This window comes from Typha latifolia, chromosome 8 (genome assembly GCF_019914945.1).
Source record: "Typha latifolia isolate L0001 chromosome 8, TyphaL0001v2, whole genome shotgun sequence".
NCBI lineage: Eukaryota > Viridiplantae > Streptophyta > Magnoliopsida > Poales > Typhaceae > Typha > Typha latifolia.
The window spans coordinates 7,539,830-7,557,578 of NC_133093.1; the positions used below are offsets into that span (position 1 = coordinate 7,539,830).

The following is a 17,749-nucleotide window of genomic DNA, read 5'->3' on the forward strand; positions in this document are numbered from 1 at the left end:
TTAAACATAAACAGAGGAATAAATTAATAGATCTTATGAAACTTTGCAATGTTCCAACTCAAGTGAAGCAAACTAATAAAAGTTGAGTTCCTCTACATCAGCAAAAGAAAAATAAAATGGTTGGAATGCATCACTACCACCACTCATCAATCATGAAGCTAGGTGTACACATGCTCTAAAGCTGACTTTGACATGAAAATTTTAGCCACAACAAAATCTCCCTGATGCTGAAGTCGGAAAATTGGAATCATGATTGGAAGAGTCTGGGATATGCTGCCTGATTGACTTTATCGGCACCCAACTGATTCAAGGACATAATTATGCAGTTGAGAAGAGCTTCCCTAAACGGAATTAGGCAGAGCTTCAGCGAAGTTTACAGTAATCAAACGAAGCATAATTTAAACTTAAAAGAGATAAACAGTGAACTATGATACGTGCAAGTTCACGCAAAACAAAGTAATAAACATGGCCCTCCTAAGATTGTGCATGGCTTGTTTGAGCAACAACAAATCTATGATAGTGCGATACAATAAATTGTTTAGCAAGACTAGATTTCTTGCTCCAGTATGTTAAGCAACATAATCACAGAAGTTCACATTCTTAAGGCCATCCTAGGTATACACCTACCATATCCACAAGAAATAACAAAAAAGCAAACTTAATTTGAATACCATAATTTCAGAGAAACTTATTCTCTCATGTCTTCTTTAGCCTTTCAAAATAAAGGGGAAAAGAAAAGCCAAAAAGATCACTAGTATTAACTCCAATAAGATTCAAGGTTTCAAAGCTAGATGTCAAGATTCATGGGAACTATGATCAATTAGTCAATAAAAGTATCAATGACTTTCTAGTTTCTACCATATCTAATATTAACTTTCTTTATCTTCTACACCGTTTAGAGTAATCAATGGACCTTAAGCGTTTCCTCAAATCTGCCTTCTAACAGGAGGAATCAGAAAATGCAAGATAGGTTTTAACAGGCAGTAAGGATTACAATATCACATGATCAAGTGTCAGAAGATTTCTTTCGTCCATGCTTCTTCCCCTCACTTCAAGTTCTAATTTAATTACCCAGATCATTTTCAAGGAAGAGAAGCATTTTCACAGGAATATAACAATTGAATAATTAAAGAAAAATATATGCAAAAAAAGAAGGGAAAAAAGTAGATATCTCACAGTATACGTGTATGCTAGCTTCTAATTAGTCATTTAGCAATACATAATATAATTATCAGAACTGGACCAGACCTTGACCTAGTCAAAAGTTGGGTCATTGGGTCATCGGTTCAATCAGTGATTTACCTAGCCGGATCACTAATTTTATTTTTTTTAGATATATAAATAATACATAGATAATTTTAAATAATTATAAAAATTATAAAAAAAATATATAAAAGTAGTATAATTGTACGTAACTTTGTATCCCAGCCAAGCCATGCCAACCAACATAAGTGTGTGCCAATATAGAGCATTTTTTTATTTTTTTTCTATTTTCATCAATCATCATCAAATAAAGTCTTTAATCCTAACTCATTTTATGTTCAACTAAATATTATTTTTAATTATTAAACTATTATCAATTAATATTATGTGTTTAATTATACTATGGAGTATTGAATTATACTATGGAATGTTCAATCATTAATATTAGTTTTAATGAATGTATTTAATTATATTATGCGTTGAATAATACTTATAATTGACTATTAGTTTATCTTTAATAAAATAAATTATTTACAAAAATAATCTAAAGATAAAACACTATAATGTAGGTTTTAATATATATATTTAAATCAAAAACTAAAAACTGACATACCGAAGACCCAAAAATATCTCTAAATATTCAAAATTTTGTATTGAAAATATGTTAAATGCGTATCATTGATAAGGCTAACAAAATAATCAAGCCGGCTCTAGCTCTGCTCGATAAGGCTCGGCTTGAAAATGAGTTGAGCCAAGCTTGATCTTCAAAATATGCCTGGAAATAATTTTAAGCCAAGTTTGATCATGAGCCAACTCAATCAAATAGGCTCAATAAGGCTCGAAATAATTATAATGCATATATGAGTAATACTTTATATACTATACTATAATTCTATTATATTCTAAGATTGACTTAAATGGATAGTTATGTACTCTGAACTATAAAGTTTTAGTTATAGGTATTGATCATATCTTATTTTTTCTAAATACATGGATATTTCTATTAGTTTCTACTTTTGAATAAGGTCTTATTTTAAGCTTAATTCAAACCAAAATCAAGCTTAATTTAATGCAAGCTTGATCAGCTCAAATTTTAGCTTGAATTGATTAAGTCTTGAAATTGCTTATTAATCTGCTCGTTTTGGCTCGAGCTCAAAATTAGCTCGAATTGATATGATTTCAATCAAACTTGATCGCAAATAAAAGCTTGAAATTAATTTCAATTCAAGCTTTGATCTGAGCTTAGCTCGATTACACCCCTACCCACTGGCACATCGGGGAGTGCCGTGTTGATGGTGGCACGACATAGCCATCGTTGATGTATACCTCTCAAAATATATATTATCTATATAGATACCCTCCAGATTACTTTTCAAGCTAAGTTATTTAATGGAAAAAAATAAAAATAACCATAACTAAAAGATACTTGAAAACTAAATAAGGATATGTTTATCTATTTACGTTTAAATTGTTCAAATATCTATACCAATTTACTGCAAGAGGAATTCATACAAAAAATAAAGATTTTAAAGAGTATATATACAAAAATTGTGTATGTTGAGCGAAATTTATGTAACAATGAACTTTAAAGGGGATATAAGCAAATACGGATTTTTTTAAGGGCATATGTGCAAAAAAAAGTAATTTTAAAACATAAATATGTATTTGACTAAAATACCCTTAGGATAAAGAATATAATAATTAGAAACTAAGAAAAATCAGATGACTGTGCAAAAGTAATTGACCCAACCAGTTCGTCATAGGTTGCATAGGTCACGAGTTCAACTGTCGGTTAGTCAATTTTTACCGGATCAATTGCTTCTCTGGTCTAATAACAAAACCAAACCGTTTTGGTAGTCAGTTCACCAGTTTGATCACCCAATTTGATCCGGTTCTGATAACTATGATATATAGTCGAGACCAAAATCACAAAGAGAAAAACATGGGAAAGAATTACCTAGCGTAGATCTAGCGCTGGTCACCAGTCTTTGATTGGTTTTGTATCTGTTGAAGTAGGGCTGCAGCCAGCTGCAATGTTGCCTGCAGACGCTTCTCTGGATCAGGTTCAGTATCATCTCGAGTGGTATTTGTTGTCTGCTGGCTACTCTCTTGGCCAGCATTAACTACTGGCACTGAAGGAACATTAGGTTGTTGGTGCTGATAGTGCTGAGCATGGGTAATCTGGAAACCTAATGAACCAGAAGGAGCATGGGTAGGAAGCACAAGATGGCTAGGAGGTACAGAAGCATGGGCTGGAGGAACAGAGGCTGGGACATGTGACAGAGATGCTAGGCTTTGTGGGACAGGGGCTGCAGCATGCAGCATGGAAGCATGCACATGGGAACTGGGAATCTGTGAAAGACTTGGCTGTTTCTTCTCTTCTTCCATTGATAAAGCTGGTCCTTTTCCAGGTTGTTTCTGTTGCCCAAGAAGAGCGGCCAACTGCGCAAGTTGTTCTGGTTGCAGAGGAAGTGGCATAGATGAAGAAGACTGAGGTCTAGCTTCCAGTTGAGGGGGAATTTTGGTGGTAGGTAAAGGAATGATACCAGAAGTTTCAGGAGTATGATTGTTTGAAGTGGTTCCTTCAGCCACCCTGGTATTAGAGAATGGAAATGCTCCTGTAGAACTGTCAGATGAACGAGACACACTGAGACTAGTGAAGGAAGGGAAGTTCTCAATGTTGGAATGCACGTTATTAAGCCAACTTGAAGAAGGGAGTGTAGGATTTTGTTGCTGAAGTTGGTCTTGTCCACTCTCTCCACAGAATTCAGACAGTCTTTCTGGTGGATTAAGAGAACTTGAAAAAGAAGGATTATCACCAAATTTTCGTTGAGGAGGAAATGCAGAAGTAACTGGAGTTAAGTGTGCCAAAGATGAGCTGAAATAGTTTTGACCCTGAGAGCTTGTCCTGAAGTCTGGAGAATTTGGTTTTCTAAATGTTAATTCATGAGCACCGATGTCAACATTCAGCTGTTGTGCAAGGGGAGGGACATTCAATTCTGACTCTTCCAATTGATGAAGAGAATTGAAGCTAGAACTGGGCTGCTGAAACTTCAATATGACACCAGAGATACTAACTTTCCCAGGTACTTTCAGTACCTTTTCAGAAAATTCAGATGGTGGTACAAGAAACAAGGTAGTCCTTTCACCTAGTTTAGCAACTGCCGCTCGCTGCTTCTCTCCAAGATAATGCATAAACTCATTATAAAATGTAATGTCAGCATCTGTTTCTGGAACAAAAAACACCACCCAAGTACTTGAAGCTTGATAATAATGTCTGGCAAGCATGTCTAGACCTGTCCTAGCAGTGCAGTTTAGAAACTCAGGTCTGCAAAGCAATTATTAATTAAGATAATCAGCCAACAAGATCAGGTTGACAACTATTAGAAGAGAACTTGAACCTTAAAAAAGAAGAAAAGTGGCATGATGATCAGAATCTGGATTGTTGACCTTATTCAATCAGATATATCAACTAAAATACCTAAAAAACCAGAGCCTTTATCCAATTGTTGACAATGGTAATGAGCTACCCAACCACGAGGGAAAAAAAAATTTGGTAAAGGAGCCTCACCAGTGTATAAATCTTTCAAATGTTTGATTCATTAGTAAGTCATCAATTAGTAAAGCATATTTAATTTCATTAATGATGTGAAGCTCAATCTCAATTTCTATCATAACAAGTTGGTTGGTAACTTACAACATGAAGTCAAGTACTTTTCCAACAGGAAAGCAACGAGCTCGACAGACTGGTGTTCCTCCCTTTGCTATTGTGCCCTCCCATTTCCACACCTCATTGTGGGGAAGTTGCTGAGGTTCAGGATTTAATCTTTGCAACCTGCCAGTGGTAATGGGAAATCCACCAGGACCTGCATTGAAACTATCATGCGCCATCCAGGAATTATCAACTTCTGCAGGTGGACGAATTGGATTCCTTGAATGATCAAGAACACTTTTATGACCAAAAGGAATAGAATCAAAATTTCTATTACGAGAATGAAATTCTGATAAGCCAGGCAAGTACTTTGGCATGCCAGGATCATGTTTCTCATGTTCAAAGTCAGAGAATGGATACTCAGGGAGTTCCTTTTCAGGAATTTGATCCGACTTCAATTTCTTAGATAATGGAAAAGACATGTCCTCAACACCCCAAGGGTCTTCAAAAGGTCGTCCTTTTCGAGTTCTCTCAAAAGGGAGATCATGCCATGGTGCACCCCTCTCTAGAGCAGGACTACTTCTGTGGCGCTCATATAAATCCTCAGGCATCCTTTTTTCTGAACCTAACTCTTGCAAACTAATACGATCAAAGGTGGCACCAACATTGGGTCCTGGTGCAACTCCAAGTCGTTCGGAACTGTTCCTACCAAAACCCATATCTCCAGATATCCTGTCAAAGTTTGATGTAAATCGTGGAGATCCCATGTGAAACTCTCCAACAGGACCATCAAAATTCTGCTCCCATTGACGAGTCTCAAAATTTTGTCCACCTGGACCAGTTTGAAAACTAGGACTGAAGTGGGGGAAAGGAGCACCTGTTGAACTCCTACCAAGTTCAGCTGCAGCAACATCACTCTTGGCAAAGCTTATACTTACTCGTGGATTATTGAAAAGGTTTCCTTGTAGAGCTTCTTTAGCCCTGCAAGCTGCAATGATACTGCAGTATCGAACGAATGCATAGCTGCGACCAGGAAATGTCGTTATCTTCATGATTTCACCAAAAGGTGAAAAGGCCCTCCTTAAAGCTGCTTCGTTGATATTCAGAAAAGGAGGAAATCCTATCCACAACATCTCACTAGGTTCTGCAATTTTATTCCCCCTAGTATTGTGTGATTTTTCAGGACTTGGCCGCTGTGGTCTCAAGTCTCTTCCACGTTCAATAAAATGCCTTTCATCACTATTTTGTGGATATTCATCATCCTGTGGTAACCCTGCAGCCCTGTCCTGTAATTCAAATGTTTACCGGATAAATTGATGTGATTATCATTTATTATTGTACAATACAAACTTAAAGACTAGATTGCCTCGATAATATATAAATTGTGAGCCTTAAAATGTCGACCTATTGAAGATTTCACATAGAGAACCTACGCTCCTAGCACATCAGCAAGGACAAAGAAGAGATGTCAATGTGTCTAACAAGGCCGAAAAGCACACAGCAGTTGTCAAATACAAATGACATCATGAATGGCCCTGTGGCATTTTCCAACCACAAAAGACCACGTAAATTTTCTAGCATTCAGATATTTCCAGATTCTAGGGCATACAATCTGATGTTTATTGATACAAAGCCCTTTTTAGGAACATGAAAACCAACTTAGGTCTCATATACAAATAATTTCAACATTTGTGTTTACCTGTGGGAAAGACTAGACATGAAAACTGACCATGAACAGCACTCTCTTAATCTCTTTTCCTTTTCCCCTCCAGTGAATATTACCTTGTTTTACTTAACGAAGGAACACAAGGCCTAAGCTAATAATTTTAGGGTTTTTGCATTTGACATATCACTAATATTATAAGGCTTCAGGTAACAAAATCAAGGAACTGGTGAAACACATAAGGAGACACCTTAACCAAATCACAAGGTCTTCTACATTCTTTTACTTGGCACAATTCATATCATTCCAAACACGAAGGAACAAAATCTTGTTAAGGAACACATTCAATTTTGCTTATGTTTCTAGCTATTCACAAACTATAGCCGACCAAACACACTAAAATGGAGCTTAAACTTCATCCTGTATGAAATAACTCAGTATTATCTATCTGTCCCTTTCCCTGCAAAGCTGATAACGCTCAACATAATTCCAGTAGCCAAATCATGACAAGTGAGGAGCCAAATGTTCATAGGTTGCACAAAATATCCCAGATTAAGTTCTACCCAGGTGGATTTCTGACTTTAAGTTATAGACATTCAACAACAGGAAGATTCAGTTTCATGTGAAAAGGGGCAAACGAATGCGAGTACAATTTACACCAATAAATCTTACAAAAGACATTTGCTTTACCAAAATGTGTGTGGTATGATCATAATGAGCAGACTAAAGTAGTCACTTCAATTTGAAGACAAAGAAACTACGAAGATAGCTGAAAGTAATTTATCATATAATAAAATGTTTGTAGGCTGATAAAGTTTGACACTTAAAGGGCAGGAACAATAACAAGCTGTTCATACTTTGTACAATAGAAAAGATATGTTCTTATTCAATTAACTTAAGGATATCATTCACAAAAACTAGTAGATAATATTCATTTAAATATGCATTTTCACCGTTATGATATACACTATAAGGCTTCAGATTAAAATGCCATGGAATGAAATAAACTGTTTCTGGATCTTGTAAGGAGAGAAATCACCATTTGCAAGAAGACAAACATGCAATTTTTAAGGTTGCCAAGATACTATGCATAAATACTCACTAAATTAATACATTAGAGAAAGAGTATACCTGACAAACTGCAGATAACAATCATTGAAGACAAGATTCATTAGAACTATTTCAGATTGTTGGAGATGTCCAACAAAAACCACAAAGAAGAATAAAAGATGAGTGATTATATAGAATGGAAGACCAAATTTGAAGTGGGTAAAAAGAAAAGTGAATACATCACTTAATTTGAGGGAGAACCTCTCATGAGACAGCTAAATGAAGGAAAATGATCCATATGGACAATACTAATCATTTGACTAGCTGCCAAATTTAGTTGGCTGTCTTCTAACAAAACTACTCTATCTTTTAGTTATATCGAATGACTAAACAACAAACTAACAGCATAGGCGCATACCTTCAGTGCAGTCTTTGTTAGTTTTCACCTTTCTTGGCACATGTTATCAAGATATGAAATTTCCTGAGTTACTTTGATATTGAATATATGAGGGATATAAGAACTATTATGAATAAATATACTAGCAAAACATTTATAGTCTACCAAAGGCCAAAGCTTTAATTAATATAAAAGAGGAACTGCAATTATTGAAGAAATGTCTCGTACAACTCTATAAGTCCTATTTCTTTCCCTCTCACTTTCCTGGCTTTCTTTTCTCTTCTTCACTACAAATGATCCTCTACCAGAATTATACTACAGTACAAAGAAGTGTTGTTTTGAATCAAGTCTTTCTAGTGGCTGCAACTGAAGGATCCGCAACTCCAAAAAGTGGATTCTATTTATTCCAAGAATAAACCCTGAAGCCCTTGTATTTAGACCTAATTCAGAGTTCATTTTTCTGTCTTAAAAATTCTCTTCAGTCTAGCTTATTAGAATCAGAACCCCAAAGGCTGTCTTTAAGACCACCATCCATTTTCAGATCTTAAAGAGCTCACAATCAGAATTTTTATAAGATGTGTATCATGCTTTCATATCAAGGTATGATTTGAAGGTAAGATGAGAATTCTTCTTGTCATTGTTGCTTCGTGAAACCTACAAAGCTTCTTCATGCACCTTTCTATGCAGCATATGCAAGGCATTTATACAAAAAATCGCTTTAGTTTTCAAAATAGCAAAAGTGGGCCCTTGTGCACATCTCTTATATAAATTGTGTACATTTTATTATAAAAAATTAAGCATTTAGTATAAAAAATGATTGCATTTAGTTTCAAGAGTTCAATCTTGCTATAACTAAATCTAAGAGCTTTTTTCTACAAATAGCCCCAGCATATGCTCACCAATTTATTTATTTATTCTTCCTTTTTCTTTTTTCTTTTTTCTTTTTTTCTTTTTTGTCTTCTCTTTTTCTTTTTCTTTTTTTTCTTTTTTTGTCGTCTTTGTTGTTGGCATTGTTGTTGTTGCTGTAATTGTTGTTGTGTTGTATGTCTGAGATTTTATTCATCAATATGCTAATTACCTTAGCTTCGATTTCTTTAGAATTCTTGTTGTGTTATGAAAATCATGTAGTCCTGCTATTCTCTTTGATGGTTTGATATCCTGTTCCTATAGATTGAACCTTAATTGTCATCTGGTAATGTCTAATTATTGAACTTGAATTAGGAATCTTCTATTACATGGTTAATTTATCGAAGAGTTAATTTTCCTAATCATATCGTGCTAAAATTAAGCCAATAGGTTGTTCCAATAAGGCACCAGTGCAACTTCTGTTTCATAATTTGGTATCAATATACATCTATTGCATTAACTGATATCAAAGCAACCTGTATTGCATGGTCTTGTATAACAGAACCTGGTGGATCAAGAGGTACTAGAGCAATTTTGATCACCAGCGATCAGTGGGTTGAAATGTAATTTTATATTTGATTACATGTCCTGCTATAATAAGCGTCACATAATCATTATTAGGTTCTCAAGTGCTTATTTACGTAAAATGCATCCCATATTCTGTCCAGCATCTCTTAGATTACATTTGCACTAATGTGGCCCATATCTAGTCTATTTTTTTGCTGTCAAGTGAGTTTCTGCACCAACATCAGGTTCGCTGTCTTTAGAGTGTCTTTCAGCAGTTAATGTATTATTTGAAATTCTCAACCAAAAGCCAGTTCTCTTGCATTAAATGACTGAACAATCACGTAGAATGCAAGCACACCCTCAACCGCCATAACTTAGGTACATAGGAGAAGCCAACCACACCACGAGAAAATGATTCAAGTATGCATATTGGACAAAATGAGTGTTAAGAAGACATAAGTAGTATTAGTGGTGATAACTGTACAGATTCAACGCCTGATTGTGATGATGATCAGCCGGTAGGAGGTGGTCAAATTGCTGGAATGAGTAAGTCAATGATCTAATAAGAACCTTCTTGAGGCTAATTTAGTTTAAAGAAAAAAGATCCATATTCAAGACTTGCACTCTTAGAAAATAAAGATCCTGATAGGAAATGAACTATTGTCTATATTCAGGTGACTATCACCAATTTCAGGCTTATTGTGCATGTTCCTTGTCATGATTATTTCAAGATTATAAAAGCTGATTGCAATATTACCTGTATAAAGTAAACACTTTAAAAACAGTGCAAATCCTACACATTAAGCCATTAACATCATTATAGGAAAAACACAATAAGTGGCACACAAAATATGATTGATGTTACATTTGCTCCAAGAATAATGGTTGTTTTACTTAATAATGGCTTAGAAGTACATGTTGTACACGAAATGCCAATTTGTTTGTACGCAATGAGATTAGAATATAGATTGTAATAATGTGAAATCGTGAATCTTATTTAGCGATACTGATTTAAGATCAATCAATCTTAGTGTTGGTGAAGGTCAAATAGAAAAGAGACCAAATGATCGAAGTTGTAAGGGACCATATTGCATAATACATTGTACAATACCATGTTGCAACATAATCAAAGAATAATAGAGTTCTTATAGAAGACAATGGGTTGTTGAGGTAGCTACTTTGGTGATCGTATTATTTTGTATGCATTTTGTTGCTATACTCCTTATTTTAGAATTTAAATTGTAGTGTGGTTTGGCTGTAATAAGAAAATGATTGAAGTTCCATGTCAATTATGTTAATGACCAAACAATAAGACTCAGCAATTGTATGCAAAAAAAAAATAGCACCTAGACTGGGCTTTGTACAATCAAGTGAAGAAAAATTAGTTTTCAGTTTCCTTTTAGCGGTTCACTTGCCATTGTGGAGGTCAAAAAACAAGCAGCACACTTAACTTCATTAAAAAGTTTTAATGATCACTGCAAGGAGATTAATTAGTTGGAGAAAAGTAGAATTTCACAACCATGCTGAAGCAATTTGCTTCACTTGTCTTCGTTTGCAGGTTAAATGTTTTCAAGCTATGATATTTTGAGCCATGAGATCCTTATTGATCCAGCACATATGAAAGCAGTCAGCTTAGTTTAATTTTATTCTGAAAAGAGACAATAGTTTGTGGCAATGACAAAATCATTAGAATGAAATTTCTCGTCAAAACTAATATGTAGAGAGGGTTGACTACACGGTAAAAAAGGTTTAGAGTATGCCTAGTGAATTGTTTGAATACCTGTAAAGAGAAGAAATCTAAATTGGAACTCATTGTTATTTAAGGCTCTTTTCGCTTATGGAATAAGGCTAATTCTAGAAGAACTATTCTAATTTCTTATACTAGAAGAAGACTACTAATATCGGTATAAGTTATTCTAATGTTTAGTTATATTTTGGTATAAAGTGTAATAATTATATTTAATTCGACATAAAATTAATATTAAAGTAATAGAGAATAGTGGAATGAAATTGGTGGTCTTATATTGAATGACCAAAATACCCTTGATTAGACTTTAAAAGTATTAATATTTAAAAAAATCTGTATTTGTGGTCATTTTTCATTAATAAAAGTGCAGACTATATACATCATATACCCGCACTACATGGTTACAAAGAGAAATCCTTCCTGCACTACCAAAAGTGTAGACTATATACATAAATTGTTGTTGGGTGTTGTCCTATCAAGGCAGGCTCTAGAGAGAAGAGAAGAGAGAGAGAGAGAGAGAGAGAGAGAGAGAGCGTCTGACTAATATTGAAGTGATGATTAATGGGTGTTGTCTTATCAAGGGGCAAAGTAGTAATCTCATGTTATTACTAAATTGAAATAATTTGAATGTGTGAAGAGAGAGGAAAGAGAAATAAGAATTAGTATATCAAAATAAGCCTAAGTGACTGATTAGTTGTTATACCGATATAAGAAGGCTTAATCTACGAGTGAACAAAGGCTAACAGAATAAAATCTAACATACTAGCTGGAAAGCTGATTTACAGATGCTAAAATGTCAATTATAAGGACCGTGCCAGTTTTTCTGCAGATGCTTTGTGTTATTTATTCTTTGCAAATTATGTTGCATATTCTTGTATGCTAGAAATTTTCTACTACAAATAGGTCAAATAAGTATGGATTCATCAGAATATATAATATGTACTTGGTAATACAAGATTTATCCCATCTTTCTTGGCCAAGATTCCCATCTGATACTGCATCCTTATTTTCCTAGGATAGATGGTGAAACAATTTGAATAATCAAGTGTAAGTCATGAATGCAGTTTCATTCTACTTGCTGGTTTATGGTATAGTTAAAAGACCTCGATGGACTGATGATCATTTCAAACTTTCATCCTTTTGGTCAACTTTATCTCAATTTTGCCTCTAATAGCAGAGGATTTTTATTGTAATATTTACATTGCATTTGCAAGGGATAAATGGAGTGAGCAGCTATTTTGCACCGGCATGTCATGAATCATGACATGCAGGACTTCAAAAGAAGCCAATAGTTATGTCTTGCGCTTATAAGTCAATCCTATAGAACTTTTATATGCAGTACACTTCAACTTTTTCTCTAATTCTTGAGTGAATTTAATCAATATCGCCTTCTGATGTTCATATTATTCATTAAGAATTCCTTTAATAGTGTAATCTATTAAATTGATGTTCATTGGTTATGGTTCAATGAAATGTATACGTCTGGCAAGAACAATTCCATGGAAAACACTACACGATTCAGAATTACAGGAACACCTCGAAGCAAATAAAGAAGCGCGAGGAATCGGTAAGTAACAAAAAATTTCATGACTAACCCCCTTTGCAAACTCGATCCTAAGAGGCATCCCTGCGACATTGAAACCTTGCAGCCCCTTGAGAGCGATGATGGCATCCTCCTCTTTCTTGAAATTGACAAATGCATAGCTACGGCCAGGGACATGGGAGATATTCTCGACATCCCCAAATCTCAGGAACTGCTCCAAGAGAGAATTTTGTGACGCATGCTGGCTCAAATTGCCAACCCAGAGGCGCCGCGAGGGTGGGGCAATTCCCCACCCCGAGCGACGTTCCTTATCTTCGAATCTCGCCTCCCGCTCCCTTCCGCCGCCTCCCCTGCCCAACTAAAATTGACCAAAGAACGGATTCATGTCACTACCACTCCTACCACCAATAACCCTCGAACTAAACAACTCTAACATAAAACAATTGACAATAAGAATTTAAAATTAAAAAAAAAACACACACACACACACACATGTGGATGCGAGAAAACGATTAAAATTTGGTAAGCTGCTTGAAATCAAAAGAGCAACGGAAAATTCGAAAAACAAAATCAATAGTAAGAACAAGAAAGATTGCATCCGTTTCACGAATATGAAAGACAAAAGCTAAAAAAAATTAATCTACAAAGAGTAGAAACTGAGAGAGGGGAGAGACACAACTGACCATCATTTAGGGTTAGGGTTTTCGGAGGCCGATCAAGAAGATTAGGGTTTTCTTAAGACGTCTCTCTCTCTCTCTCTCTCTCTCTCTCTCTCTCCCCTCTTTTGGACGAAGAGTCCCCAATCCGGTCGGGTTTTCTTATTTGTGTCGGGGGAGGGATACCGAAGAGTGAAATAGTAATCGGAAATTACAGTTACACCCCCAGAATAATTGCCAAATATCACACAGACCCCTGAAAATGAATTAACACCTCCGAAACTGTGACAAAAGGAACCACGATCTTAGCACGTGACTCTTTTTTGGGCATCTAATACATTAATGTTAGTCATTTTGACCAAAAACTGCCACTTGCATAGCACGTGACTCTTTTTCTTTTTTTGGGCATTTGATAACCATACTAATATACAATCCTCCTTCCTTATTAATTAATTGACTAATATGCCCTTCCCTCTCTCCCCACTACTGCATCCATTACTTTTTTTACCCCTGGAGCTAGGGTTCGGTTATCATCTTTCTTCTCGGGTAGGGTTTTCTCATCGCTAATGACATTCCTCCGTCCCCAATCCTAGTCCAACTCCCTCTTCTTCTTCCCCCATCTCTCCTTCATCTACTTTGTCTTTTCCTTTTCTCTCCCTCTTTACTTCTCCTTTTACATGGTAGGTGATCTGTGGTTGCTCGAGTTCCCATCATTGGGTCTTATACAAGGGGTGGGGGAGCTTGATCCAAGATGGTGAAGCCCCTACCACCATCTTGTACTCCAACTCTTGCTCTCCTTCTCCTTCCGCCTTCATCCACCCTTTCCTACTCTTAGTAGCATCAAAACCATCTCCACCATCCTCCTTCCATGTTACCATAGCTAGTTATGTTTTACCATCTTTCCTTCGCTAACCTCCTCTCCTAACTTGCCTTACTCCTTCATTTACATCGTCGTCATCTCAAGCTACTCCTCTACTCCACTATTGCTCTTAGTCGCTAAGGCTGCTAGCCCAACTACTCTGCCTAAACCTCAAGCTTTTTGACCTTTGTCAACCTTGTTTTGCTTAGTCACTCTATTACCTTGCTCTGCTTCTGTAACACCCACAACCCTAAACACGTGCATGGCACGAGCCCACGTGGCATGTGTATGGCATCTGACTATTTGGTTAGTTACTAACAATCAAATAAATATGTATCAACATCATAAATTTATCCACAATATCTAAACTAATAATAACACAAGTCTAATTGTTAATAGTACACGGATAACCTTACTTAGGCTCTCACACAGGTCACAACACATTATCAAGAGCTTTTCACTACCATAATACACAACGGTGATATATACATAATTATACAAGTATAAATACCTACTAGAATATAAGACAAGGATAAAGACATGCTTTGGAAGATGTCCACTAATATATCAAATAAGATAACTCATCTAGCGCATAACACTAACCACACACTACTTTTCACTCACTAGCAAGATCCCTAAATGAGTATTTTGCTCCACTCGTTCACCTGGATTTTTGGAAAGGAGAAAATAAAGAGAGTCATGAGTTAAAGGCTCAGTGAATAGATCTTACCCCAAATCAGTGAAGCCAAACAAAGAGTAAATTATGTACTGGATAATATGAAATAGAAAGAGCATCATATTATGAATGAGAATATAAATGTAACCTCAATAATATATAATTGAATTGTAGATAACATGTCATAACTAATAAAAACATATAATCCTCGATAATAAATAAGTAAATATCCATGTCATAGTATCATTATAACTCTCTCTCAAATATGACACATAATGCATGCCGTCTATGACCATGCTATGTTATCAAATGCAATAATATATGATGTAAATTGATCATTTAATAATTATGTATTTAGATAAGAATAAAATCATATGTAGTTCTCAACATCTTCGTCATTAATATCATCTCTATATGTCATCATCATACTAAACCACTGTGCACAGTCAACACCCGGTACCCAGTCTTAACATCATGCCTGGAGGCTCAGAGCAACTTTGCCATTTGCAAGGAGTATCTCAAATATAATCAAACTCTACCATCCACTAAGGGTATCGACAACCATCCAGACCAGACACCCTTCTAGCTGATAGAAACCTCGTGAGGATAACTCACCATATATGCCCTAGCGAACAGCATGTGTCCGAATGTCTGCTGCGCACACAGAATAACGACCTCAGACGTAAGGCCAACAGGATTGCGACTATGTCGAGCGATCAATCATCCACCAAGTGCGTCCTAACCCTCGCGCCCACTCGGGTATCCTCACGCTTTCTATCAACTATCCTATCAATCACATTTCATGCTTTCCTTCTAAATGACAGATCATATGCATATATCTAGTACAATAACAAGTCAATGCATAATAGAAATTTAGGTGGAATAGGAATCAAAAGAAAAATAATACAATATAGTCTCCGATCATGTAGTCAACACATGCATACTCATGCTAATCTATTATATGCATACTCATGCTACAGATCAACTGGACATAACATTATAACAGTACAATCATCTATCATCATCTCTATTTATCATCACCATACTCATATCCAAGATCAGCCTAATTAGATAATATTATGGACCAGATCTGGAATGATCCGTCCATTGGATGATTATGAAAATTTAAATGGAGGTAGCCTCTGAGTTATAGTTCTAATGGCTCTAGTTTAATCTAAATCGGAGTTCCAGATGAAAAGATAAAAATAAAATAGTGGAGATAGGTCAGAGAGCGTAGAACGGTAATTTTCGACGTTGTGGCGGTCGTCGGAGGGTGGCGGACGGCCAAAGGTGGTGGTGGATGGCCGTATTGTAGGGTGACTGCTGGAGGTAGGAGGTGGCTAGGGTTTGGATGCTTGAAGGGGATCTACAGTTATGATCTACTCCTATAAAAGTAAAGACAATCTAACGGCTAATGAAAAAAAGATAAGGACGAGAATAATAACTAGCTAAACTCGGATTTCTCTCTATTCACTTTCAATACATGTCCACTCCTATTTATAGAAGTAAATTTCCATAGCGGATCGGATCCACATGCGGATTATCCGATTTATTTGAAATTCAAATAATAAGATAAAGCTAGCTAACTAACTAAATCAGCCTTTTTTATCTTTCACAGATTTATCCTTCGTTTTGCGATAGTTAGATTCTGAATATAGATATGTTGTGAATACCAAAGTTGTAGATCTAGAGGTTGACGATCTTATCCAGCTCGTTTGATATTATTCGAACATCTGTAGAATATTCTACGAATATTTTTCCAAAACTATACAGAGCTAAATTTAGCTAATTAAATAAAATCCTAACCTTCTAACTAAACTAAATAAGCAAATAAGATAACTAGACTCAATCCATTAAGTCTAATCTCCCCTTGATGTGATTTGATCTGACCCGGTTCGCATCAGATGCATGATAAAAATATGCCTGAATGTAATCATCTCTAGATAAAGTCATATAATCATGCCGGAGGCCAAAACATGTAAGTACATAATATATAATATATCCTAATTTGAGAAAGGCGTCTAGGGGATAAGACTACTCACCAACACTGCAAATACCAAATAACTACTTGTTTACGTTGCTACGACAATGATCAGGCCTCGATAGCTAAATCCACGGGGTCTTGAATAGGGGGGTCGGGATCTGAAATTATTTATAACAAATAATGTCAATCTTTCTATTCATTAAAATTAACCCGGCTAAAAAATAATTTCTTATTATAATCATGTACTCTTAATTTCTATATTTTATTTTGTTATTTATTAACCATAATTATATTATTTAATAGTGTATTATAAATATAATTATATGCCTATTATTCTCTTTAATAATTAAGAAAATAAGAATTAAGTTACTGCAAATAATTACGCAAGAATATACGTACATAACCCTAATAATTACTATTACCTACCTAGGATTAAAATAGTATTTATGTTGCAGGTATTTTGCTAAACATGATATAATTAGATTTATTAATTAACTATAATATAATTATATTTAATTTATATAAATTAAATACATTAAATTAACTAAACTAATTGAATAATTAATACATAAATAAATATAATTAGTAATCAATAATATGCATATATATATATATATATATATATACAGTGCTGGGCTCAGCCCAGCACCTTCCTCTTGCAGGGTGCAATCCGAGAGGAGGAAAGAAGGAAAGGAGGAGGAGGAGAAGAAGAAGAAGACGAAGAAGAAGAAGAAAAAGAAAAGGAAGGAGAAAGAAAGGAAAGGGGGTTGGGCCGCAGGGGAGGGGTACAGCCGCTGGTGGCCACTCAATGGCTGGCCTCTCGCCGGCGGCTCAAACCTCTGGCGTCCCGAGAGAAAATTGACAAAGAGAAATAGCAAGAGAGAGAGAGAGAGAGAGAGAGGCTCA

General features: G+C 35.5%; 1 protein-coding gene across 2 annotated transcripts; it reads right to left on the reverse strand.

The window, feature by feature from the left end:
• LOC140793831 (uncharacterized) lies at positions 1-13,480 on the reverse strand. Of its 2 annotated transcripts, none has more exons than XM_073145563.1 (5): positions 13,352-13,480; positions 12,721-13,026; positions 4,901-6,141; positions 3,161-4,531; positions 1-301 (listed from the first exon to the last, which is right to left on the reverse strand). In XM_073145563.1, exons 1-4 carry the CDS (start codon positions 13,355-13,357, stop codon positions 3,172-3,174), a joined length of 2,913 nt encoding a protein of 970 aa, XP_073001664.1. In that variant the 5' UTR covers positions 13,358-13,480; the 3' UTR covers positions 1-301; positions 3,161-3,171. The 2 variants fall into 2 exon arrangements, with proteins under 2 accessions (XP_073001664.1, XP_073001663.1); XM_073145562.1 differs by having other exon boundaries at positions 1-341.
• Between the last annotated feature and the right edge of the window lie 4,269 nt (positions 13,481-17,749).

Excerpts from the sequence above, each read along its gene's own strand:
- LOC140793831 (XM_073145563.1), bottom strand. Across the intron at positions 6,142-12,720 it reads GGATCGAGTTTGCAAAGGGG|GACAGGGCTGCAGGGTTACC; the intron begins GTTAGTCATGAA and ends TTTGAATTACAG. Across the intron at positions 4,532-4,900 it reads AAAGTACTTGACTTCATGTT|ACCTGAGTTTCTAAACTGCA; the intron begins GTAAGTTACCAA and ends ATTGCTTTGCAG.